At 42.3% G+C, this 27688-nt stretch overlaps 1 protein-coding gene and 1 long non-coding RNA gene across 4 annotated transcripts in view; one reads left to right on the top strand and one right to left on the bottom strand.

The window, feature by feature from the left end:
• Positions 1-27688, bottom strand: part of KrT95D (phosphofurin acidic cluster sorting protein KrT95D) — a 77500-nt gene that overhangs the window by 15047 nt on the left and 34765 nt on the right. For 2 of the 3 annotated variants that reach the window (XM_087353041.1, XM_022061455.2), the window contains exons 1-5: positions 20631-20763; positions 17356-17443; positions 9544-9633; positions 6626-6751; positions 2156-2324 (exon numbers count right to left, since the gene is read on the bottom strand). In XM_087353041.1, coding sequence (XP_087209167.1) covers positions 2156-2324; positions 6626-6751; positions 9544-9633; positions 17356-17443; positions 20631-20746 — 589 coding nt within the window. In that variant the 5' untranslated portion in view covers positions 20747-20763. Of the gene's footprint in view, positions 1-2155; positions 2325-6625; positions 6752-9543; positions 9634-17355; positions 17444-20630; positions 20764-27688 lie in introns of those variants that run through there. The other variant, XM_022061454.2, reaches the window with a different exon arrangement.
• Positions 37-18107, top strand: LOC110828606 (uncharacterized). The gene is made up of 2 exons (XR_002542724.2): positions 37-468; positions 17370-18107. It is a non-coding gene; the product is annotated as an uncharacterized LOC110828606 (long non-coding RNA).

Raw genomic sequence — 27688 nt, 5'->3', positions numbered from 1 at the left:
ATTCGCTACACAAAATTATACCAATGACAAGATAAATTTCGTAAAAGTGGAAAAGATCTACACTTCCTAAAACTTGTCAAATCAAATATTTTTTCTCTCTCCAGATTTCCTTCAAATAAGTTCGTAAAATTAATAAATAATGGGAACATTCCCACCCGCGTGTCTGTTCACACTTGTAATCAACGGAATTAATGAACAGATTTTCATACAACCGGCTAACAGTTATCCTGCAGCTGTCACAGACTGCATGGAAATTAGAAATGACGTGGGGAATGGCCGTGGTCTATTTTAACGCACAATCCCAATACATCCCCAGAGAAAATAAATACGCCAGGATTTCCAGTGGGTGGGTACTTGGCAAATGCAAACCAACAGAACAAACCGGAAGACGCACACATCAACGTCGGAGCGAAGGCAATGGGTGAGGAACTGGGAAGGAGACGGCAGAAGCCGATTGTGGCCTACTAGGTAAGTTAAATGAAACACGCGTTTTATGAAATGACTGTCACACTCACATTGCTTGAAATCCATCCATTAATCTATCACGACTACAGATTTTTACGCTGCGTGAGTTATGTTGAAAGGGACGACAAACATCACAACTGTCAGGAGGTCACGGAAAGGCATAAAATGAGATAAAAAGTCAATAACAGCATATAAAAAAAAATTTCGTAATTTAAAACCGTCAGAAGGTCACTCAAAACCGAATGAAACTCATTTTCAAAAACCCACACACAAAAAAATCTCCAATACCGTCTGTTTTAACGGGTAATATCACAGACATTTTACCCATCAACTATCTCGCCCGACGTATAACAAGCGACGTTTCCGTAGCAACAGGAAGCTCTCGCAGAGATGACGAAGAATTGCATGAAAACTGCGTCACTGTACCATCGGCACGCCCAGCAATAAACCCAGTCGATACGTAATTAATAACGACTTTCAATGACGCCACGCGAACGAATTCAAATTTTCAGTCTCGCACTTCTCACAGAAAACTAAAAACCCAAGAAATGAGATGAACGATCAAGGGATGGTTGAAGAATGGTCCAGAAATGGTCTGAAGGATGAAATGACGGCTGCACCTACGAACGACTTTGCCTCCGGGGAAAACTCAAATCCCAGTACTGAAAAAGGTGAGCCACGGATGAAATGTTATTTTTGGAGAGATTAGAGGCGATACAACGTAACAGAAATGTTCGTGCTCCGTGTCACGACAATCTCCAAGCCTAGCACGGCCAGGACTCGGTGAAAGTTTTGCGTGGGGTTGCCACGAAACGGTCGAAATAAAACGCGAATGGTTTCACGAACGCAAAACAACTTTGCAGGTACAGTACCTCGCAGGGATCGTTAAACAATTCGGCCGCGTACACGCGTGTGAAAAATATGGATTAACGATCAGTAACGCTATTGAAATACGCAAAATAAGGCAATACGAGTCTATTTACTTGTGGATGTAAAGGCCATCCGCGAGATAACCTATTCGGAATATGAATACACACTCGTAAATAAGCGATTTCAGCAATGTCTATTTTTAATGAATGGTTTTGCTAATATAAAATAAAATCCCGTAAAATATTTCTTTAAATAAAGAATATAACAGATAAATACGCTGAGATTCTCTCAAGCAAACCCATGGCAGTATTATCCTATTCCACTACAAAAAAAAAATCAACGATTTCTCCTTCTTATAAAAGCCTGTTGTACGCTAAATAAAACGCAATCCCGCGAGGCACACAACGATTATATATAAAAAAATTAAATTCATTTGTGAAGTGAAGTAACGCCATTTCGAGTGAGGATATTTATATCAAAACAAAGTCTTCGGCCAGCGTCGCTTAAAAGCCATTTAAAGGCCTTCCATATCGAAGGCTCTTGGATGTTACGTAACCAAACTCATGATAGATCGACACATGACACGAAATCAAAGCCTCATTACACATTTCGAACATTTTTCGAAACGACTAATGAAATGGAAACAAAATTTTCTTCTGACAGTGTGCACTGTTATATCTGCAGTGTTAAATGGGCCAGAGGAACGTTTCGCCTCCATATTCGGGGTGAAGGCTGAATACGAAGCCGACAACAACTCACGCCTCCATGGGCGTATCTTTTGCGACGATGATCACAGGTGGCGTAGACGATGTGACCTTACCTGCTGTCTCGCTCAGCGCCATGTGCTTAACTGCATCTTCGTGGTCGACGGGCTGGCTGTTCAGGGCCTGGACTGACACTCGAGCCACGACGTTACTGATCGCACCGAGGCTCTTGTCCTTGATATCGCTGAATAGATCGAGCTCCAGGTCCATCTGCCTCTGCAGCACCTGCCACGGCAGACAGACACACACACAGATACAATCACAGAACGACTTCAGACACGAAGCGCTCGGCAAATCGTGTGGACACAAGAAGGATGAGAAACTTAGCTTAGATACTACGATTCACTACACTGAGGCGACATGAAATGCGTACATAAATTTGGTGAGGAAATTTTGCGGGAAAACAGGCACTTGGAAGCCCGAAAATGATACAGGATAACATATGGATGATGTTTTTGACAGCCTTCTGGGATACTGCGTTGCGTAGTCTCGTACAAGTTGCGCAGTGGTTGCTCATGATCATCGCCCTGATGATGGAGGCAGTGCAAACCTGCGAAACATAGGTCTAACTTCCACGAGACCACAGAATATGCCAGAAGGTTGCAATCTTCATGTTCGCGGCCGTGAGAAGACGAAATCTCGAGATTAAGTGGATCTTTGGGAACTTGTGAGGACGGAATGTAGAATGAAAAGGACTCGGTACCGAATATAGGACCTATTCATTTCAGTCTGTACAATTCTGTTCCTACCAGCAAGCCTAAATTTACTCACATTACGTGGTTTACCTACGATCGTAAATATCTGACTGCTTATGTATCAAGCATTCGGAAAGTGAGATTAACACCCCCCAAAAGGAATGACATCTTTTACGCAGACATCGGCAGACGTGACGAATTGAAAGCGGTGAAAAGAATATAGTTGTTTCATGCAAATATATATTTAACAGACACATTTTTAAGTCTTCCTCTACGCCAGAGCTCAGCCTCTCGTAGCATCTGCTGTACGCCGTGCTGGGACTATCAGGCTGTGGGCACTACGCCACTGAATCACGCGTTCAAGGTGCCCCATCGGCCCCACGTGACCAATATTTTGTATTTGCAACTGGATATCATTACAGTGACCTTGAAATCACAGGGGACCACCTGCCACACGCGCGTCAACACAGATAACGCCACGCGCACGGCAAACGCTAACATACAATTCAGGACGTTCCCTGAAATGTCTTCCCAGGCGCATGGTCCATATATGAAGATGGCAGGTGCAATTTTAACCGAAACATTTGAAATAGCTTATCCCAGAAAGCCAAAGTTATGCACAAAATTTCGGGCGTGAAAACATAAGGCAGTAAGTAGCAAAGTAATTTTCATTACAATTGTAATCATGAAAAAAAATCGAGATTATTAAACAAAAGAAGCACCGCGGGACGTGACCTGAGACGTGATTGCGTGCGACATCACGGCTGTACCTACTACGGGAAGAATACTTTCTGTGCATTTAATATTATGAACATGGCTACAACGCGAAACTGATGAGAGTTTAATAACTTGTGCCAGAGAAATTCACAAACCACGAACTAATCAATCATCCAATTAACTCCACACAGCAGAGCCCTTCTTGGAACCAGAAGATTCATTACCCTGCTCAAACGAGCCCGCCCACCTGAGCCAGATCAATCCAATCCACAAGCCCAAATTCGATTTCCCTAAGATCCATTTTAATATTATCCTCTGACCTAAGTTTAGGTCTTCGCTTTAGGCTTTCCAAGCAAAAATTTTGCATTTCTCCCCATGCATGCTACAAATTGTGGAGCTCCTCGTCACGTATTTTTCTCTAGATTCCTGTCACTTCATCCGTCTTAGGCCGAGATATCCTCCCCGTCCTCAAACATCTTCCTCTAACGCACTAATCACCAAGTTTTATAAATATTAATTTATCATATTTCATCGGAAAGCGAGCATCGTAAGCAGGGGCACAGATGTGTACTACAGAACGTAAAATATATCTCAAAGCATATATAAATAAATAAATGAATAAATAAAAAGAGCTTAATAGTAATCTGGTAGCAGACTCCTTTAATAAATGGGCCCCAAGCAGGTGGGCGGATTCCTACGTATAAAACAACGATGAATTGATGATGTCTGGCACGAAGAGGAGGGGAGGGGGGCCTCGTACGCCGCCCCTTCATCAGTGACGTCACAGAAGTCTTGCTTACACGCAAACATCACGCGGATGCAAATACGACTAACGCGAGCTGGATACTTCGGTACTTCACCAGGTTCACAAGAAAAACCACTAGACAATACTCTGAGCCTCGTCTTCAGAGACGTAGAGCAGTGTAGTCTTGGCTGCCGCCCTGATGATGGAGGCGTAAAGCACATCCGAAACGTCGGTAATCTTCCACCAGACTTCAAGTAGCAACAACCCAGACGACAGTCAACTTCAAACCTCAGGTTCATCTGAATCGATTCACAACAAATTATGTTCCGCGATATCTTCGTGAACTTTCCCATCTAGCCCCTCCCATTTCAGTTTTCGGGGCTTGGAAACACAGGAAGTGACTGTTTGAACTTTCGTTCCGGGTCACGTGAGTTCTCGTCGTCTGACGTAAAGCAGACAGTTGCAAAGATGGCGACAGGATGTTGTAAACAGACATCGTTTAAATATTTTAACAACCGTTCAAATTCTTCGCTTCACAGCACTGATTCATGCGAGCGCCGGTGGTAAGTCAGACAACAGAAGTACTACTTACCTGGTGAGTGGTAACTATATGTACCATCTGCTTTAATTTTGTATTTTTTAGTTAATCTTGGTATTTGGAACCAGTCTCGAGAATTCCACAGCCTACAAAACAAATGTCGAATTGTTTTATCATAACCTACGGCGTGAGGAAATTTAAATCGTTCAGTTTGCGCACACAAAACTCGTGGAATCAAGCACGTACGCACAAAACAGAAATTTAAAGCCTAATAAACACTGCGATAAGCAGCTTGAGCTAAAACGGAGCTTAATGAACGAGATGTTAATCTCGTATTTCATTTCTGAAACTGTCATGTAATAGGATTACAATTTTAATAAAATCTATACCGTATATTAATAATCATTTAATAAATAATTCCGAAGAAAGTAAATGAAAGTCCTATTAATGTCACGTGCTCCTCCTGAATGAGATCACTCAAGAATATTTTCAGTGAAAATTCTTGCAAAGGCAGCGATACGTAACTGAGGACTGCCACGACATGCGAGATTCGGGCGGATTCACGAAAATAATACGGAGACTCAAGCCCGCGTAAGAGCGAATGATCTTTCGATTGTGTTCTTTGACATCGTCATGTCAAAGAACGGTGTTGAAGCAAGGCTACAGATTTAACTAACAACCTCCACCGTCTTAGCACCCAAGTGACTACGCGGAACACATCTTAAGGAATACGAAGGTTTGTATCTGGAAGGTTTAGAGATTACGAATGTAAGACTTTAAAAACCGACCTAGCTCGCTCATTATTACATTTTTTCCCATTTTATCCAGCAGCGCATTAAGATATTCTGAACACACTTCTATCCCATTTGCAAGTCAAAACAGTTTCCATATTTTAGTAGTAATTTCGCAACGAGTTTACACTTCATTCAGATTTCATCGCAGTTAGGATTAGTCCGACACACGCGTTTTCAGCGCCAACGAGCAGGTGTGGCTGCAGACTGACTTCGGATTCTGGCGTCAAATTTGAACAGAATTATTCTGTATTCTGAGTTCACACAACCCAACGCGTATCTGAAATTCCATTTGATTTACATCTGGTCAGAACGTTCAGTGCGGAGAAACGTATCCCGTATTCCACGGGATTTCATCCTGAGGGAATAAATAAACTTGTAGAAATTGAAAAGGGGGGGAGACATTTTGGGAGAACGGAACACGGGACGTGCACAAACAACCGATGCCCAGACGGACAAGTAGACGTTCGTTTTATCTTTGAGCAAAGAACGTATAAAAACGAACTTGGACACGTTACCTTACAAACAATAACGACGTTAAACCTAAAAGAGACCACTCGGGTAGACCTAGTTGCAGATGGAAGGCTTAATATTATTATTATTTATTATTATTATTATTATTATTATTTAGTGTTCTGTCTGACGACAGGTCCATATGAACAGGATCCTTCCATCCTTTTCTCGGACTGGGACCTGTTCATATACGTTCTTGGCAGATGATCCAGAAGTGGTTTGCCATTGCCTTCTTCTGTGTGTGAATGGAGTAATTGTTGGGATGCCACGGAGAAACCGGGGAAGCCCCCGGAGGAAAACTCCACGGCCTTGCCCAACACAAGTTATAAATTCGGGCACCGCCGGGAATCGAACCCGAGACCCCAGGATTACAAGGCCAGCGTTCTAACCGCTAGAATAGGAACCTGTTGAGAACTCTTTCGAGCACGGCAAAGGACCTTCGGGTTACACGTAACACTTGGGATTTATTTCCTTATCTGCTAAAGAACTATGCTACACCGAAGATGAAGTTACTTCAGAAAGCCCACCTGAGCCATGTTGATGATACCCTCGGCCAGGGTCTTGAAGCCCAGGATCGTTCTGTTCTTGTATCTCTTCCGTCTTTGTAGCATTACATGAAGTTTGTTGCCGTCTCGTTTGAGGAAGTGCGGATACTGAAACAAAAGACGCAACAGAAACGCAAGAATGTGATGTCCAGGTTATAAGAAGCATTCATGTCTGCAACGAGGGTGGAAAGAGTAACTCAACGCTCCAATTCGGAGTACAGATGTGTTCCTTACGAGTCTGCATACCTTACAATTTACGTATTACAAAACACAAGCTTACAGTCGCAAAATCTAATATCATTACAGTCATAATATTGTGTAAGTATAAAATTATTCTACTCTATTACACGTGTATGTTCAAGGGATTTAATGATGTTATTTTCTATGACAGGCAGATTCTTAAAGACTGACAATAACATCCTGACATTATTAACTTATCACATATTACAAACAGACAGGCACACACCGTAATGTTTCCACTTACATACAGTAAAACATGTTTATACGAAACGTCCAACGCGTACGAAAAGGCTGTAGTTATCGCTCATAACGCCGCACCGGTTCGGCAACTTCTCTGTCACACTTGTTAAGCGGGTCAGCATTCACAGGTCCGTAAGGAGTTTTACAGTTCGCCAATAAAACCATCGCGTATCTTGGGATAACACGCATGTTCCAGAATGGAATATGGTCGTATGGTACAAATCGCGTAATTACATTTCGAACCAAATGCCGGATTTCCATTAAACTTGCTTCATTTATACTGCAAACATTGCACACTTGCCAACTTCTGAGGTGAACTCATAGATTACTTACGTGATGTGGCGTGAAGAACACCTCTGGAATATCAGTGTCCTCCTAAGAGTACACCTTTCAAATCTTGTTTATACGAGATCATTTCGGATTATTATTCAAACGTATGGTCTGACGAGAGACGGAATCAATAAGATGTAAAATAACCTCTGCCCTTTGCAGAAAATTGGCTGAAAGGGGTCCCGTGACTCTAATACATCAGTGAAGCTACTGCCTGCGGAGATCTGGACATGCAATGGTGGCAATGCCATTCATCTTCAGTAACAATAAGGGGAAAGCAATATGATTAGTCACTGAAATCCCGGTGTCTGTGGGACGCCGGAATAAATGGACACGATACGGCCCGCGGCAAAACTGCATACGTACGTGGAGAAACTGTGACTACAGCATACAATTATAAGCACTCCTCGATTCCTGAAGATGTCCGTCTTCTGGGTTGTAGCGACACGTAGTCTCGTACACGTTTATTGACGTTTCAGAGGTCTTGCTGCCTCCATAACCTGGGATATCATTCATCATCCGGCGGCGGCATGTACCTCTGAAACGTCGGTAAACGTCTACCACACTACAGCCACCATCATACTCCATTCTCATTTGTATTCTAACAAACTGAATCCCGAGCAGCCGATATTCGTCCAGGTGATCAACATTTCCCATGTACGAGGCGCGTCCCAAAAGTAAGTTTCCCACTCGTCCCACAGCTAGCAAACCTTATATTGAGCGAAGCGACTGTGCGTACGTGATAGAGCAATGACGTAGCATGGCGCATGCACTAAAGGCACTTCCCGCGTTCTCACAGTAGCATTGTTGTAGCTGTTGAAGATGGAGGTTCTTATTCCAGCTCCCGCCGACTGTGAAGTGCGGTCAGTGATAACGCTAGGCCGCACACGGCTCGACGGACAGCGAGTCTCCTGCAGGAGTTCAGCTGGGAGGTGTTTAATCATCCACCCTACAGCCCGGACCTCGATCCCAGTGATTTCCATATTTTCCTACAACTCAAAAAATTCCTGTCCGGTCAGCGTCAGCGTTTTGAGAATGACAGAGAGGCGGAGATGGTTGTCAAACAGTGGTTCCAATCCCAGGCGGCAGACTTCTACGACACAGGTATTAAAAGTTGGTCCCACGGTATGACAAATGTCTCAATTCCGGTGGCGAATATGTTGAAAAATAGCTGGACACTTGCTGTATCTGTTGCAATAAATATTTCCATGAAATTGTGTTTTGTTTCTGTAAACGGCCCCAGGGAAACTTACTTTAAGGACGAGCCTCGTATTATGCACGACAAAGATTCATTACATTCAGTAGTGTTCATAAACGCCATTCACTGGATCACATACAGTGAACACAAAATTAAACTTGGGTATCCAAAATGGCATCTGCCCTTGAGATTTTTCCGACTAAATTCCGTATTCGTTCCTCACATCGGCGAGCCAAGTGCAGAGAACCCCTGGTCTGGTGTGTCGGAGTACATCAGTCAAATTTTGATACGACGTGCAGCCACTGAATCCACCTGCATTCTATCAGCTCATCTTTTATTAATCAACGCCCTGCATTCGCGTCTCCTACCCTCCAGAGGGCGGATTTACATCCTCTCGGTCCGTTGGAACGAATTTCACGAGATGTCCCCACGCGTGTTCGTCAGCGTCTGTCCCAAGCCGTCGGCGTCTAAATTAGTGTCACGTTTCAGGGGTTGGTAATCCCGCCGTAGAGAGCCATGAAGCATCATGGGGCCCAGTGATCGCTGCAGAAAGAACCGCATTCTTACGGGGCTTGCATGCACGAGGATATACCGACGTTTCGGAGCATCATTATGACTCATCTTCAGGGAACTTCAGCCGATTATCCTTACTTGAGGTTTTCGAGATTTTATTCATCTTCTCCATGCAAGTGCCGGATAGCAGCAGTTACGTTCAGTGGCGGATGCTCCGGCTTTCGCACATTAGTTTCAGAAATATAATAGAAATGTTTTACTATATAACAGATGCATAATAACAACGATGATGATAAACAATACCTTAATATTGAGATGCAATTGTTGAGGAAATTCTTCCTCGCGTTCGAGAGGACTCACCAGCCAAGGAGGAACTTACCTGAAGAGCAAAGTTGAGTTCCAGTTCTGTATCCAAGAGCCCATTCGCGGGCAATGGCATTTCATTTGACCGAAGTGTCCGTTTGGAACCCTGAAATATACAAACGCCCATGTTTAGTACATACAACCTACGTGCTATTTTGTCTATATATAAGCTAGTGGTGTTGGAGAAGAATAGAGAAGATCAGGTGGACGGATCGAGTGACCAACGAAGAAGTATTGAGGAGAGTCAACGAGCAAAGAAACATTCTGCAGGCGATTACACGAAGGAAAGCTAACTGGCTGGGACATATTATGAGAAGGAATGGGTTTCTGAGTGATATCATCGAAGGCCAGGTTGAAGGAAAGCGAGGACTGGGAAGAAGACTGGTACAGCTAACCGACGACCTTAAACAAGGAAAGAAGATGACGTTCCAGGAATTAAAGCGAGAAGCCGAGAATATGGACAACTGGAGAGCTCTTTTTGGGCAGAGCAATGGACCTGTCGTAAGACAGAACACTTAATAATAATAATAACAATAAGCTAATGTTCTTGTCGGCAATTTATAAATACTATCAAACTTTCAAACATTTGGTCATTTATTAAATGGACACAGTGAGTCGATTAGATTACTCTGTGGAAACCACAAAACCGCAATTTATCGCTGGACGTTATCAGAATGGCGCAAACGTCAGGCAACGTAGGCCATCACTCAAAGAGTATTTATGTATGGAGTTGCAAAAATATTTATCAGAGGAAACACGACAAGCAATTCAATTAAATGCTAACATCAAAGCCAACAAATGACCAAAATTAATTTAAGATGAAAGAAAAGTTTCTGCAGCAGACAGAATTTTCATCACTGGAATATGAAGGCCGGAAGTAAGGTGAGATTTCAGGGTCCCACAGCGGCGAGAATGATGTTTGTCTTCTGGGATTTTACGCCCGCTAACAACGGAAGCTGTAAGCACCTCTGAAACGTCGATAAATTTCTACGAGTATCCCAGAAGACTGTCATCTTGAAGGCGGACATGTTTCCAATTACGTCAGCCACCTGGCTTGAGACACAGAATAAATCTCAACATGGGAATGATGAAGGTGCAGGGCGAACATAAGGAAAATAGAAAAACGTCATCGGCTGTCGGATTTCTGTACGTTCCGAGGCGGTTGCTTGGTATTTAACGCGACTACTTGCAATATTTGAAAAACGAATCGTGGTGAAGTGAATCAGACTGATATGGTCCAGGACAGGTTTGTGCGTTGAAAAATACTCCCAAGTCAATTGAAACACATCTGGAAATAAATATTGACGGTTCTTATATTGCAGTGTTTAAAATAAAATAATAGCGCGTTTCGAAATTAGAAACAAAAGGGAAGTTGCTATGAGGGCACGGGTCCTCGACCTTTTAAGACCTGACAAGTTATCAGCCGAAGAGAGAGAGAAATGACTGGGCGCTACACGATTCGATCACTCTGGACTGGAAACCGAACTGAATTCTCCGTCACTCACCTGCAAGCCGAACCTTTGCTGCGTCAACATTTCAACCTATCCCAGGTCTGTGAGGCCTCTGTCATATGTTTACGACAAGATGACTGTGACGTAATATGAAGTCAACTACACAGCAGCCTTTTACTTATTCATGTGACTAAAAAGTTATACAGAATAAAATTAAAAAAAACTTTGTAACACAACTTCTACGCATCAGAAACATTTAGACCCATACATCACACACAAAAACACTAATGAATGCTGGAAACTAATTATGCGAAACAGACAGCGATCTCTAATTCCGAAAATGAGACTTTTGTGAATAACAGCAGCAGCATTACCAGATGGCTGTCTTCTGGGCTGTAGCGGCGTGTGATTTGATAGAATATTGAGAATTTCGTGCGTTGGATGCGTCAGACGGCATGCTGGACACCCCTAGAGATTTGTAGCTGTCTGGAAAAGAAGCTGGAGACCGAGACAGTGTGGCTGGCAGAACAGGACGGGGGGGGGGGGGGGGGGTGCTGCTGCTGCTTAGGCGAACATCCGAAACGCACACAGAATCGATACAAGACGTCGCAGAGCTGGGCAAAGCAAGGCGCACCACTAAGACCGGCCAACTCTGGTTCCAGTGTGGATCCACCTGCTAACAAAACCCGTGTTCATCACGGCCACTTCAGCGATTAACTCTTGGCGGTGCTATGTCCACCTGCACACACTGGTACCCAACGCAGTTCTGCATCTGTCGTAAATGTTTCGTCCGATCGAGTCTAAACCCAGCGAGATATACGCTTAAGTTTTGGGGGGCACAAACTGGGTGAGAGACGGATGCGATAAAGAGAGCGCAACACCTGTTATGGTAGGCAACACAAACAGCGCTTATTTATCTTCGGTTGCAGAAATCACAGGGGTTACGATTCCACGATACACAAACTGTAGTACTATTAATACCAAATATATATATATATAAGTAAAGCAAAGTTTGTCCCACTATACGCCATGTAGGCGTTTGGGGTGGGGGGTGGAGGTATAGCTCCTCTCTTCCTTGACCTCGGCACTAGATGGGGGTGAGTGGTCAGCATCACGCCCCGGCCGGCTTTACCCCCGGGAAAGGACCCCCCCGGTACCCATTGTAGAGGAGGTTGGGTGGGCCCCAGAGCCGGTCTGGACGCAGAGGCTAGAGGAAAAATCCTATGCCCCCCGTCGGGGATCGAACCCCGGCCGTCCAGCCCGTAGCTAGTCACTATACTGACTGAGCTATCCCGGCTCATAATATATATATATATATATATATATATATATATATAAAGGTCAAATCAGACTGAAACAAGAGGAAAATATATAAAGTGTATATTTATATCGTTCATGAGTGTTCTCTAGACTAGAAACATATTTAATTAAACATGAATTCCCAAAGACAAAGGAGTTAAATATCTAAGTTATCCCCAGAGACTGGAATGGAAAGTAACTAAATAATTAAGAGAGTAAGTTAATTAGTAGCAAAACAGAGTCAATGTCTGTCTTATGAGCTGTAACGCCGTACGCAGATACTAACGTTTCGGATAAAAAATAATTTCTCCATATTCATGGCTAATTTCAAATATGTGGTCTGTCAACCTGCCTCGTGTCGAATTTCTCTAGTTCCTCCATCTCAAAAGTTGGCACAACCGCCAAGCTGGTAAAGCCGACGAGACGTTACAAATGATAAAAAGATCCGATGGCTGTTAAAGGAGGTCGATGCTTACACAGAGTTTGACGCAAATGAGTCCACTGATTCATATAATATCTGTACGCCCAACTCCCAGTAACTGAATCTGCGGGCAGACACAAGGACACAAAGGAGACAACGGAGCCCGCTAATTCGATTCCGATGAAAGAATTCTGATCCTTTAAACAGAAATCCACGTGTATTTCAGTTGAGTAGCTTCCCACTTTCTGTTCTTTCTTTATATATCTTCCCATCTGTTGAAAGAAAATAATTCAATGAAGCGCTTATACAAAACTCATGCATTTAAATGAATACAACCTCTGGTAAATAATCTCTCAGCGATGTTTTGTGTCATGTCGTGATGCTCAGGGGTAGGAAACGATTTTAAGGCATGGATGTGTCATGCTACATTGGTCTGCGCCGGTTAAAGCAATTGACAAAGGCCTGAGGTGTACCACGTAAACGTACGTACTTTGTCGGAGAAGCCAATCAGAGCCAGGGAACGCGCGATTATAGTCGTGTCACCTGCGTCTTATCAGGCACAGCAAAGCCTTTAAAGCTTAAAACGTGCTCCGACAACCATTCACTGCCTTATACTTCGAGTTTTAATGACTGCACCACTAATAAAACGTCCGTGTTTCTTTTCTTTGCTGGTAACGTAAACCGAATATTACGCACGTAAAGACGTTTCGGGAAAGAAGTTTAAAGAACTTAAATTTGGCTGCATTCGCTACGTACATGAAAAACGTATTGATAGCGATGTTGCACCGAAACAAGAAATTATTGTTGGTATTTTCTGACATCGTAAGTCCTTTTGCGTAAAATCTGAGACCCAAAACTCACTACTAGCATGTGGAAGATTTGGTTACTGACATGCTCAAATCATCTGAACACCGAGTATGAAGGATGGTATAACACGATGGTCGTATTCGAGAATTCGAAAACAGTAATTTTAAATTCAAATTACATGCTAATTTAGATCGCTAAGCGCATTCCCAAGGATCTGTACCAGTTGTCAGATGGAACGGTTGCAATCGGCGAGTAATGACTGGCGATAAGGCGTGACATGAATCACAAGTGTTGACCAGTCTGCCACGTGCATATTAAGTCATCCAAAATTGTATTTAATTAAATTCGTGAATATTAAAAATATATTAAAATTGGCCGTCAATCACAATATAAGATAATTAAAAGATTAAAATATCATTTTACGTTCCTTATCGAGTACTCGATTTACATTAAATATCAGTAAAAATCAGTAATTCAGTTAAAAAGTTTATAATATAACACCTGATGACGGCTATATATAGCCGAAACATGTCGTAAATGTTCCACATGTAAATCGAGTACTCGATAAGGAACGTAAAATTATATTTTAATCTTTTAATTATCTTATATTGTGATTGACGGCCAATTTTAATATATTTTTAATACTTATAAATCACAATATGACGCATCTACAATATCTTATAAATTCATGAAGTCAACATCCTGAATTTTCACTCTCAATCGCAAAATCTAGCACCTTCGATAGAAAAATCGATAAGATTATTTTGTACCAAATATCTGTTATAAAGCATACAGGGCCGACAACCAGCTACAAGGGAAACATCGGATAGATAAATGTCTACTTATCTTAAGTTTCGAAGTTTCAAATGTAGAGCTCCAATGGTCCGTTAGTTATCGAGGTAAATAAAACATTTGGCACGGTCATACGATAAAACACCTCACGAGTTCGCACATCAATTCAGACTATGCAGTGGTTATTATGAAAACACCTTCAACCATTTAGCGTCGAACAAAGTTAAATAAAAATGCACGGCGAACTCACCCAGACGTGGAAACGAAGCGGTCTGTTTAGGAGTGCTGAGGAAAACCACTAACATACTACATAACCTGAATCTTGGCTGCGTCGACCGGTCGCTGAACGACCAAAACCATCAGCGACCAAACGAGGAGACCAGCAGGGCAGCCTCAGTAAAAAAAATACTTTGGAAGCAGTCAAGCATGATGGACATCGAGGAGATCACTATAATGATAAAAATTCGTCAAACAATTCCACAACCTTTTCCCACTGACTGACTGATTATACAAACGGACTTGCAAGGTCCAAAATGGCTCTTCGTGACTCTTTAGCCGAAATAAATCTTTCAGTATCAAAACTCATGATATACTGATCGCTGACTGAGTCGCCCGCAATGTGAACACGTGATTGCCATCTACGTATATCGTGGTCGTTGGTCTCCTGTGCGTCGCTCACTTCTTGTTGGTCGACGGCGGCCATTGGTCGCGGTCGCCCTCGTGTGTAAGCTCGTACTTAGCTTTTCTACGTGGTCGCCGGCGACCGGTCGACAGTGTGAAACGGGCCTTAAACTTGGCACCTCTCATACAGAAGCCCATTCACTGCAATGCAGCACGATACTTTCGTCCTCCAATTATCTCCGAGAATAAAAAGCCGGACGAAGTTAAGACTACCTAGAGTTTTATCCTCGCTTCACCCTAATCACAGCTGGGTGTTAGGGTTGGGGGGTGGGGGGGTGGAAGCATTAATTTTATCATGTCTCTTATCTAATGTGAATGAGGTCAGTTACACAGTTACGGCGTCATAAACGCCCACACATCCACCCTGCAGCGAAGAAGGGATTTTGTATTTCATGCGCCGAACAGTTAAGAGCGCGACTTACAAAGGCAAGAGGGGGATTGCGGTATTTAGAAACGCATGACAGGTCACGTAATGGGAAATACCCGGAGAAATTCTTTCTTCTCTCTCGAAAGCGAACGTGTACAGTTGCGTCAAACGCATTCGCCCCTATAAACCTATCAGGCTGTCTTTTTTTTTTAAAAAAATAAAAAAACACACACACACACACACACAACCCGCACAGAGAGAACTTCTAAAATATCATAGGGGCTCGACATTTCGCAAAATACGTAAAAAAAGTTCCAAATCCTTTCTCTTATGTGTCGTAAATATTACGAAATACCAAAGGCTCCAAATAAACTAATTCCAACAGCGTCATCCTCCAACATATTACGGTTTGCTTAAGGTCGGCAGGGATTCATCTCCACTACTGTTAATGTAAAACTGACTTAGTTCGTTTATTTCTCTAAAGCTGTCAGAACAAGCACAATCCCTATGTGGAATGATACACAGAAATGAACAAAGGTCTTAAATAAATGTAGAGAGATGCAACGACCCATGTTCGGTCTTTGCAAACTTTACAGACAGGCATATTTGAAACGTGGTGTAAAAGGATTATCTATCGTATGATGCACGCAAATTATCCATTAAAGTTTGCTTCTATAAACTCTATCAAAGGACTTCTTACAGTCGTCAAGAACCGAAATGCGTCTGCACACTTAAACTCTGTTCTCTCTCTCTCTCTCTCTTGAAGAAAAGGAGGAAATTATCACCACATCAAAGACCTCTTTTGAATTCATTTACTTAAGTACCACATCACTTTGATAATCATGGAGATTATTCTCGTAATTAAAAATGTTTATAACTCATACAACTAACATCCTAGTAAATGAATGACATGTCCTTTTTCCTTCCTTACCTCTTCCTTCTTTTCTAGACCCTCTTTAAAGGGTTCTTAGCTCCGGAAAGTGATGCTGTAATACATGAAGGACCAGAACTGATTTACAGCGCGGTTATTAGCAGAGAAATGATCACTGAAAAAGCACGACACCGACTTACATCGACAAGAAGTGTGCAACTGGCATGTCCGGTCTGTTACTCCTTCTAGGTTTTAATTCAGTTCCAAAATTAATGTCCAGGTGGCGGTGCTTTGTTGGTGCCCTATGTCTCATGAGGGACAACAGGAATTGATGATGATGATGATGAAAATGAATGTATTCTTCCGTGACACATATCGAAGATGCAAGCAAAATTAATTAACCATCCTTTTACAGACTAACTATTCATGACCTTTTTAAAACACAATTTGGAACAACGGACGCAAAACTCCACCGCTTCTTTTATTGCAATTACAGTGCTCTACATTGCCAGCATCTCCAAAAACTTTATTTTTCATCACTAATGAATGTCCAAATCCGCGAAAAGGTTAGACCTTTAGTAATGTTATTTTCGCGGACTGACCAGATTAAGCGAGGCTTGGAGAGGGGGACTGGGGGAGGGTAATGAAATGCATGATGGGCAGATAAAGGGGCAGACAGTCCTATGCAGAAGTCGGTCCATAAGTGCAGACATAACACAAGGAACAAGAAGAAGAAGAAGTCCGTGTTTGCATAATTTTACAACCCTACTTTGAAACAAAATTATGACCACACCGGTGTATTATATATTCTCTCTCCAGAATAACATTTTCAGAACGCATCACTTTTACACCGAAATTCTCCGATAATTATTTGGTTTTTCATCCTTCGCGTTATTACAAAATGTTACACCACAACACATTTTCCTTCCTCGTATTCAGCACCTTCCTTTGGAACCACATTATTCGGATGACAAACTGTTTCTTACCATTTTCAGAACCCTGCATTACCGACCGTGATATGAGACGCTCTGCAGAAGCGTAGCGAGCGAGTCGCGTGTGTTGCGGTCCGCTGCCTACGCCCGTCTCTCAAGCTCTAAGGTCACGGTAATATTAATTATAGCATAATTAATCTTCCTTACCTGCATTTTGACAGCGATGGTGATGAAAGACACGTCGGAGCCGAGGGTCCTGAGAACCACAAGTCTTGACAGCGTGAGCGAACATAACCTGCAAGAGAACAAATCACCAATTTGTTAACACAGGAAGGCGCTCGTTTCAAGTGGACTCAACACCCGAAGCCGGGGCTCAGTGGTTACCACACCTCATTCGTCCCGGGATCAGATGCTGGCAAGGAGACCAACTATCCTGACTAAGGTTTATCATGGTTTCCCTCAGTCAAATACCGGAAAATTACAATGAAGAATTAGGCCGCGACAGCTTCCTTCCATATCCTTACCAATTCATTATTCATTAATCATCCTATCAAACGATGTGAGCTACTAACAGCGTTGTTAAGTGCCGAAATATATAAACAAATACACTTATTAACGTAAGACGTTCAATCAGGCGAGGCTGGCAGAATAGATGAATAATTACAAAATTTAGTGATCTAACGAGCAGATGAATGTATACGACACATCCAATAACGTATAATAATTAAATGGAGGAAACGATAAATCGATATTTAGAGTATAACTAACGAATCAACGCAGATAAGTAAAATTTGGAAGTGCACACGTTAATAGACGTCTCTTGTCAAAACTTACAAACCTGTAGACGCGGCGACATTTTAGAACTCATCTACACAAATAAATACATCGCTGAGTTTTATAAATTATAAGTTTATAATTCCTATCAACTTACGTATAAATATGGAAGTTTCTGAAAGGAAGTCAGACGTCATACTTTCTTTACACAACCTTTTTGAATTCATAACACTGCGTACGTTGCCCCACCACGAAGCAATTGAATCTCTTAACGAGGCCTGCAGGACCGCGTGGGACACTCAGCCCATACATCATTTAAATAAGAACCATGAGATAAATGGACCACGTGTTTCAGACAGTGTAATAAACCACTACCAATTCTGCAGACGGCTGTCAGGCTACAAGAATCAACACAAAAGAATCGGCTGTGCCAGCGACTGTAAACCGTATAGTAGTAATACAGTATCATACACGATGCCAAACAAATCAGGAATAAATCCTACGTTTGATATTGGTTGACAGTCAGGCGTGGCTCCAATCCCAACGAAACTTTCCCCTGGGATGGGCACAAAAACTTGTCTGGATGGCAGCGTCGCAGAAACAAATTGTGTCCTTGACGGGACTCGACCCCCGGTAGCCCAAATCGTAATCAATAACTTTACTGAGCTATCCCGTTTTATAATACTGACATACTATAACTCGGTCGAAGTATCTAATTATTTTGAGTAGACCCTGTAATACAAATGCAATTAGAAGTGCGTTCTTTCGCTGACTAACAGCTGATTACACAAGGCAATTGAATTAAGTTTTCTTGGGCGATAAGATGTGTGAGAATGGAGCAGTCTCCGAAACGTCGGATGCCAAAATCATTCTCACACTTCTGACTGGTGTAGAAGGTTTCAATTCTTATAAATCGTCGGTGGCATTTTGTCAGAATATAACACCACGGGAAAGAGCAGATACAGACAGGCTGACAAACTGTCTAACGTAAGAAGTAAAATTCCCTGTTACTCATGGGGGAATCCCTTCGTCTTTGTAGTCAACAAATCGATATATCGCTGCGGCGCAGATGTTAGCACCATGCTTCCGTTTTTTGGGTTGAATATCGGTTATTCTGACACAGTTTTTAATGGTTTCCTTTCATCCAGCAGGAAGAGTTATGTTGTACAGAGCCTTGAAATAGGCCACTACCTAAATATTCCACATCCCTGTTCATTCATCCACAGCATCAGAAATTTGCGCAGTAATTAATTACAACGGTGTACTGTACATCTAGAGCCAAAGTGGTCTAGCGGTTAGAACGCTGGCCTTGTAATCCTGGGGTCTCGGTTTCAATTCCCGGCGGTGCCCGAATTTATAACTTGTGTTGGGCAAGGCCGTGGTCTAGGCAACACGGAGTTTTCCTCCGGGGGCTTCCCCGGTTTCTCCGTGGCATCCCAACAATTACTCCATTCACACACAGAAGAAGGCAATGGCAAACCACTTCTGGATCATCTGCCAAGAACGTATACGAACAGGTCCCAGTCCGAGAAAAGGATGGAAGGATCCTGTTCATATGGACCTGTCGTCAGACAGAACACTAAATAATAATAAGATGAGGTGGTCTAGCGGTTAGAACGCTGGCCTTGTAATCCTGGGGTCTCGGGTTCGATTCCCGGCGGTGCCCGAATTTATAACTTGTGTTGGGCAAGGCCGTGGTCTAGGCAACACGGAGTTTTCCTCCGTGGCATCCCAACAATTACTCCATTCACACACAGAAGAAGGCAATGGCAAACCACTTCTGAATCATCTGCCGAGGAAACGGACCTGTCGTCAGACAGAACACTAATAATAATAATAATAAACACTCTGTACATCTGCATTATTCCTAAACTTCATAGTGTTGAAGGCATACACCCACAGCAGGCGTCTGGGCTCCTCAAAAACGCCTGTCTGGTTCCAAATGTAGAAACAGAGTAGCGAGCCAGCCACCAGCACAATATGAACATTTCACAACCTCAAAGTCAAACGTCAAGGACTCGGCATATACGCATTGCTAATGTTCGTGACGTAAAATTATGCGTAGATCTCCGTACTTCGGAGTTTCTATTGTTTTGTAGCTTTGAAAAACAAAGCTGATATGCTGAACCTGCGGATTCCATTCTGCATTCATCATCATATTTCAATATGTCGTAATATCCTGCGCCATTGCAGATGAGAACACACGAACAATTCCGCCTACTTTTCATGCTAACACACTTTGAATATTGTCGGTACTTTTTTACAGTACATCCAAAATAAGATTTGCACTCAGAAATATTTTCCCACCAAGACGACTTTTTCACTGTTTCCCGAATTCGTTCAAATTCTCAAATCACTTCCTATGATTATGAACACGAGATTATCACCTCTACAACCTTTGCACTCTTGTTCAGACAGCTTGAACGCAATACCATGTTTTTCTCCAGACTCTCCAACACAATGTTGTGGCAATGCTTTCAAACAGACAACAAACGCCTTCTTCCAAATCCCCTCATCTTTCAATCTCATTCTACCGCCATACAGACGAATCAACAAAGTTAACTAACCCGAAAGTCAATCTACTTTTTGAACCACACTATACAGCTCTGTTCTCAGTAGCCTTATAATTGAAACGGTGCTGTTAAATAAGCCAAAAATCAAGCGAAACCTCCTTTACTCCTCAATGAGATAGTAGGCGATCATCTGACCTCATCTGAGTTCTGTATCCGCCAGAAGCGACGGATTCTTCCGGACTCTCTCCGTCATCGGCGACGTCCTGCTGGGAGCGTCGCGGAGAGCTGTTGACTCGGTGTTGCCAGAACATCGTAATTAAGTGCTTACTCAAGGAACATACACACCCAGGCCTGCTTGCTGTCCACTGCCCCCCGCACTCGACAACTGACGGAAACCACGTCACCTGCTATAAAGACGTCCACCGATCGAATTTAACCTACTTCACGGCACGGCACGGCGCTTGCATGTTGCATACACAACGCCTACAGGCTGACAAAAATGTACAACCACCCCCCCTGCGACGGCGACCTCGTGTTCTGAGGAATCCGCTTCAAAACAGTACAGGCTATGCTGACAGGCCTCAGGTCGGAGGACACCTCTACCAGGGGGCCCAACAGATACCTGAAGATGGAAGCACGGATTCAGCACACAATCATTCGAATTCGCCATTCACTATCATCAGTCAGATAATGTCCATTGAAATGTAAGTATGATGATCATGAGTGATCATGCTTCAAGGTACCACCACGAAATTCGCCCAGAGACTGATAAACCTACGAAAAGCGTCGATCTGGAAAATAGTCCAAGAACGGGACACAATACTTTCCGAATACACATCCCAACGCCAAACCAACCGAAGACACAGGACAGACCCGAGGTTCTCCTGTAAGCGCATATTTAAACGTAACGGTTTGGGGAGTTCTGCTTTAAATAACTCATCAACAACGGAGGGATAAAAAAGGGATCAGTTTCACGGTCTACCATTTACAGCAGCAATATTTGAACTTTGGTTTCTTCTCGCCATGGGTTTACTGTATTAGCGAACAAACATTACCATTACAAATCCGAAAAATCGACATCACATTCACGCCATGACGGTGGTGAGATGCCTCTTCAGACTTCATCCAGTACACAGAGCAAAGGCAGAGTTAACCTAACCTAACCTAACCTAACCTAACCTAACCAACACGCAATGAAGCCGTAGATAAAACTCCAGAGTTATTAACGCTGACACTAAATGCAGATATTATCGGCTTTGGATATTGTGTTTACTTTTAGATACGGAGAGAATGCTCAAATATTTAGGCGGGCTTCGGCTTCAAATCGTTCATCAAGGTTCCGCGATATTTCTGGCACGCTTCGAGACGCAACAGAAGATCGATAAACCTACCAAACAACACAAGAGGATACACCTCGTCATGTTTCTCTTTGACGTAATCTTCACTTTCATAAACTACAAAGGTACAATCTATCAATACTTTGGAAGTACTGGAAGTTCGTTTCTGGAAATAGAAGTTAAGAATAGAACTACCACAAACTACGTTTGCCTCAGAAACAGTCCCAAGAGCACGAAAGTGTATTTCCATTTTCTAAACACATCTTTTGTAATTTGATTATTCTCGCATGTCAATGACTTTGATGTTCATTTATTACAAATACAAAATGATTCCCCAAAGGCACATTATACTGTACAGAAACAAAATAAAATGTCCTTATATTCAGTTACAAAACACGTCAAAACAAATAAATACGTATATTTAAAGAATATAAATATATTTTTATGACACACAGCCAGTGTTTTGTAGGATGAACCTTTCGTGTGTTATTTGAGATCAAAGAAAAGTACGATTTAGGTTGGCCTTACAAAGATAAACTTGTCCCAGAGCTTAATTAAGCACCATGCACCTCCTCGGCATTAGATGGAGGTGAGCTGTCACCTTCACGTCCCAGCCGCCTTGCCCCAAGGACAGAGGCCCTGGTATTCATTAAATACGATCCTGTGTGGGCCCAAGAACCGATTTGAATGTCACGGAAAATAAAAAATTCTATATTCTCGTCTTTGCCAAGAATCTAATCCCTGTCGTTCGCCCCGAAACCCAGTTTTTACTGCCTTCAGACAGTCCTGCTCGTATTCGACTGATACCGACTAAAAATTAAAGCACACGACAACCCAACGAAAGATTAACCTGGAAGCATATTACCGCTAGTGTAGAATGGCACACAGTTCAATAATCATCTGTTGTCCAGGTCCAACACGACAACACTCCCTCACGACCCCAGTCACCCTGAAAACAGTCCCTCTGGCGCCACACGCAAAAGCGTAGTATCCACCGCGAGTTTCATAAATCTGTAATCAATCTAATTTGCCCCTTCCTTTCACCCAGTATAACCCCACCCCCCCACCCCCAGTGGTACACAAAGACGGTGACATGAACTCTTCGCGTTGTTAGCTGAACAGCGGAGTGAAATTATTTTCAGTTCCGGGACCGGCAGAACTATTTCGAAGAAAATTCGAGGCGAACGGACTCGAGATAAAGGTTCTGTAATTAAAAGCTTCTTAAATTACCAACTTCATTAACACCGACAGACTATCTTTATACAGATAACGTTTTAATAATTAACCAGGCAATAAAGTCCTAAACTGTTATCGACGTTTTCAAGACCGTCTTGAAATACGCATTAATCTGAATACGACGATGGCCATCACAGCTTCGTCTTTCCCAAAAGCAGACATATTAATGCAGAAATACCAACTTCTGAAGAAGGGCACTAATTAAAAGAGATAGCTGCCAGAAATGTCTCGTACAACTCTGAAGCAGCATTCCAAGTTCGTGGAAGGGTTCTTAGGGGAGGCGACCCCCCAATGTGTCAATGTTAGCCTGACGCAGCCCACTCCTAGGCACTGCAAGACTTTTAAGTTATTTCGAAATCAATATTCCCGCGGGAGGGAAGCTGGGGGAGCCAGCCTGGAGCAGCTAGAGCTGCAGCCAGCCCGCCTGCTTGAATCTCAACGACCCCGGAAACCAAGCAGTCGGCGGCACCACTCTTCCGGACACACGGATCATCACAGATATGCTCATTCAACTAACATCTCTGAGCTACAGTTGCTCAGATGGTCAAAATACTCCCTGATTTTATGAATCTCAAAGTTTCATCACCGTATTAACACGACATTAACACTCGATCATTTCCCGGGTCACTTCAATTTATTTACCACCCTCAGACCAATTCAAACATGACATGGCGTAGTTAATACGCACACGTTTGCAACTCGCTGTCGTTTTTTGACTAGATTTCCACCTCGCTTTCGCCATCATAAAGGCTACGTAACGGAGAAAATTACCAAAAATAAAACTCTGCAAAGGACGTGGGTTACTGGCAAGAAATTCCTCAAGAATGGAGACTGTTTGTCACGAAGAACAAATAAACAGGACGTCGGACCCATCTTTCAAGTGTAGCCAAGGCCTTGGACAACTCAAACACAGCTTTCTTGGATTCAAATTCTGCTCTTTTACTGCCTTGTCTTGTGAAGCACTCTCTCCTCTATCGTGTTTTATTGAAAGACGTTTTTAGTAGGCCAGACTACACAGCGTCTAACGACGGAATGACCGATGCATAATAGATTTACAAGGATGTCCAAAGAACGGGTAATGCAATTTGAGACAATATACAAGCATCTGCCTGGACAGATTGAAGAAAACTACGAAGAACCTCAGTGGTGGTCTCCGGGCCTAGATATGAACCTGGGAAATCCAGAATAGGAAGAAGGACTAACCACTCAACCGCGACGTTCGATAAAAGACTTTGTGATCGGCTAGACCTAGTGGACGAAAGGAGCTCCAGGAAGCGAGTGAGAGAGAGAGAGAGAGAGAACAAAGAAAAAACGAAATAATAAAAGGAGAAGAATAACAGGATGGGACAATAGAACACAAGGAAAGAACAGACTGCTTTTACTTTTGAATGCAATATGGTAGACAGCATGTTGGCCGACGATTAAACCTACAAAGGCCAAACAAAATAACAAAATCTCGGGTACCTCCCCCCGTTCCCTCACGGTCAATAGACGCATTAATGCAGACGATCCGAAACCAATCAATAACTCTGCCGGCAAAGTGAATACTCATGTCCAAACGGTCAAACAAATTATAATACACACACGCGGTTCAACTCGGAATACGTTCAGACTTTATTCATATAACGTTGCATATTAAATTACTGCTACAATAACATGCTACTGCACTACGCACTCTCATTAGCTGTATGTTGCTGAGTGGATATGATTTGTTATGAGAGATACAGAATTCTCACTGGGGTCTAATGGACCACAGCACATGTAATTAATTTTTCTTGTATCGCCGATTTCTGCAAATGACATTATTAATTATAACTTTGAAAACTTCATATTCATACGCATATTACGACCTGATAATGAAGTTGGGGGTTTATCGTTATTTCTATAGCAGTACAAATTCTATGGCTGTAGTTCTGACAGACACAGCAGCTTTCAATTGAAAAAAAATTATGACGAAAAACGTTCCCAATTTCCTTCAAATCCTTCAATATCTCTGTCGAGATTGCATGGATTACACACAAACTAATTTCCACTCACTACAGAATAAACTACGGTTAACCAATATAATTTTAACATTTCATATTCTTGTCATATCTTTAATTTGCATGTGGTAATCGTCAATGGTTTAAAAAGAAAGTTAGTCGATCTGTGTAAGTACAAGCGATATCGACTGTCTTAAACTAGTGGATAACCAAAACAGGAACCTGTTTCATTATTTGTAACGTCAGTCCAGAACTGTAGGGAAACAAATGAAGGACACGATGTGCAGGGCATAAGGAAAGCTTCCGGAAATATACATTTTGATCTCAAAACCTTAGGGAAGATGACCACTTGGGGGACCTAGAACCAGATGGGCGGATAATTTTAAACACTTTACCAGTGAAATCATTTGCGATAATTAGAACTGGACTTAAATTAAATGCTTTGGAGGGGTGACGAAAGAAAGAATTTTTTAGTTATAAAAGTCAGAATTCCTAGATATAACGATATATCGACGCTGACAGCACTCCATACACGCAGAACACCGAAAGTAACTCCTCGGAGAACAGAGAAGCTGGTGAAAAGAGTGAGGCATCCTCGTTTTTCAAGTGCCTATTCTTCGTTCATATGATTCATATTTTTCATGTAACATCCTCCCTTCTTTAAATGGATATTTGTATTCGAGCAAGAGGGGCTTACGTGTCTGCACAATAACTTATAGAAATCCAGGGGAAGGATTCCAGAAGACGAAATAGTTTTTTAAACAACAAAATACAAAATAATTCATTATAAAACATTAGGCCTGCATATTTAACCATTTTCCAAAGCTTACTCATGCTAAAGACAGTACAGTATAGTTGACAATTCAATGAATAATTATAAATTATTAAGCTAATTTGTTCTCAGACACGATTGACGGTTATCTCTATAAAATCATTTCAGACTCTATGCAAAATCCTATTTTACCTTGCCCGATGTAGACCAAATTATACGATTCCTTATTTCTCACAGTACAGGGCTATTTCTTAATATCAAAACGTTGTTTAAGGCTAACCGAGGATACAACAAAACTTTTGTTCAGAAAACACACGGATAAATGTTTATATGAGCAATGCTGTCTTAGGGCGTTAATTTATGACTATTTAACGACGTTATATTTAATACTACACGGTGTCACATAATGATTAATAAATAATAAATTCGAACCAATACGGAAGGAAGTGATATCGCCTGATTTACGATATTATCCCTGCAGTTGCCTGGAGCGACTCAGAAAAACCGCGAAAACGTCATGATAATCAGTCTCGAGGCAGAGATCCCGCAATGCTATTGTAAAAACAACAGAAGCTCTTCATGATCAGAGTCAGACCACACGAGAGAGAAATGAAACATCAAACAAGTTGAAATATTTCTTGACTCTCCAAACTTGTTACCTTCTGAACCGCCATTTTACATAGACGGAAAATTCATACAAGCCTCGCGTAGCGACTCCTTAAGTAAACATTCCACTATGTAGTAAAAAGAGAGCAAATCTTTGAAGAGAAGATTAATTTGCATCACCATGCTGAAATAACTACTGCATCTCGAGTACGCAGCCTCTTATCCGGATGAATGAGTTCATGAAGAACATCGCCCGGTAATTGGAAAGAGGTCCTCAAATATGAATAAGCTGGGAAATGTAAGTCGCGTCAAAGAGAAATGAGCGCGCTATTAATAAGACCGCAGCAGTTCGCGTCCAAGCTGCAGACATCGCGAACGTTTCAAACTAACTTCCTGTCTCCTTCTTCAGGGACAAAGTGACATCGACTCTGAAGCACTTACAAAATCTGATCACTTTTACGCGACACGGCTCAAGAAGGCAACAACAAACACGAACAGTAGTGAAATTTTTGAACTTCTCAATTTATTTATTTCCGTTTTAGCGCTATTCGAGCAACGTGTAAGTATTAATTTGCGTTCCTGTCAGTCCTTCTGTACGCAAATAACATCGATACCGAAATTTCAAAATTTCCAATAAAAAAATATAAATCACAGTGCGGGATGCACTTTCGAAGATGTCTATCGTCACGAAGATCAGTTTTTGTGCTGAATCCACAAACCACATACGAAAGTACTCTTAGGGCGTGGCAGGACGATAAAAGATTCTTTGGATTTACTTTGTTGCCATGGAAACTCTCCCCCACAGAGCATTTCGCTTCTCTTTGTGTTAAGTGGGATACAAGACCTATCAGTTTGCGGCAGGAGCATCGTGTTCCTCTTTACAACATTTATTTGTACGCGGCGGCAAGTATTTTCCAACAGATAACAATGTTAATCGCATTTTCCACGCGACGACACAGCGAAAATACGACCTTAATGTCTCACAACGTACATGCATGTCGAACTCTGCACAGCGGAAACCTTCTTGGACAGCGTACTATTGAAGATGACTGTCTTCCGTCTTCCCCATATCTGAAACAACTTTTTAGCGCGCGGCTTACTTATCGTCCTGAAGATGGCACCTCGGTCAATATCTACCATCCTGCACGACACAATCCTCCAGACCTCCAAGGGCCTTGGAAGTCTAAGGGCTAAATCAGCGAAGTCTGGTAGACGTTCACCGACGTTTCACAGATACTATCTCCGAAATAATTACAAATGATGTGGGAGGCAGCAAGAACTTCTGAAACGTCCGTAAACTACCAGACAACGCGGCGCAAC

Source organism: Zootermopsis nevadensis, unplaced genomic scaffold (genome assembly GCF_977971745.1).
Source record: "Zootermopsis nevadensis isolate Lab colony 2312 unplaced genomic scaffold, Znev_1.0 Znev_ptg000021l, whole genome shotgun sequence".
Classification (NCBI taxonomy): domain Eukaryota; kingdom Metazoa; phylum Arthropoda; class Insecta; order Blattodea; family Termopsidae; genus Zootermopsis; species Zootermopsis nevadensis.
The sequence above is the reverse complement of the archived record's forward strand: the minus strand, read 5'-3'. Positions and strand labels throughout refer to the sequence as shown.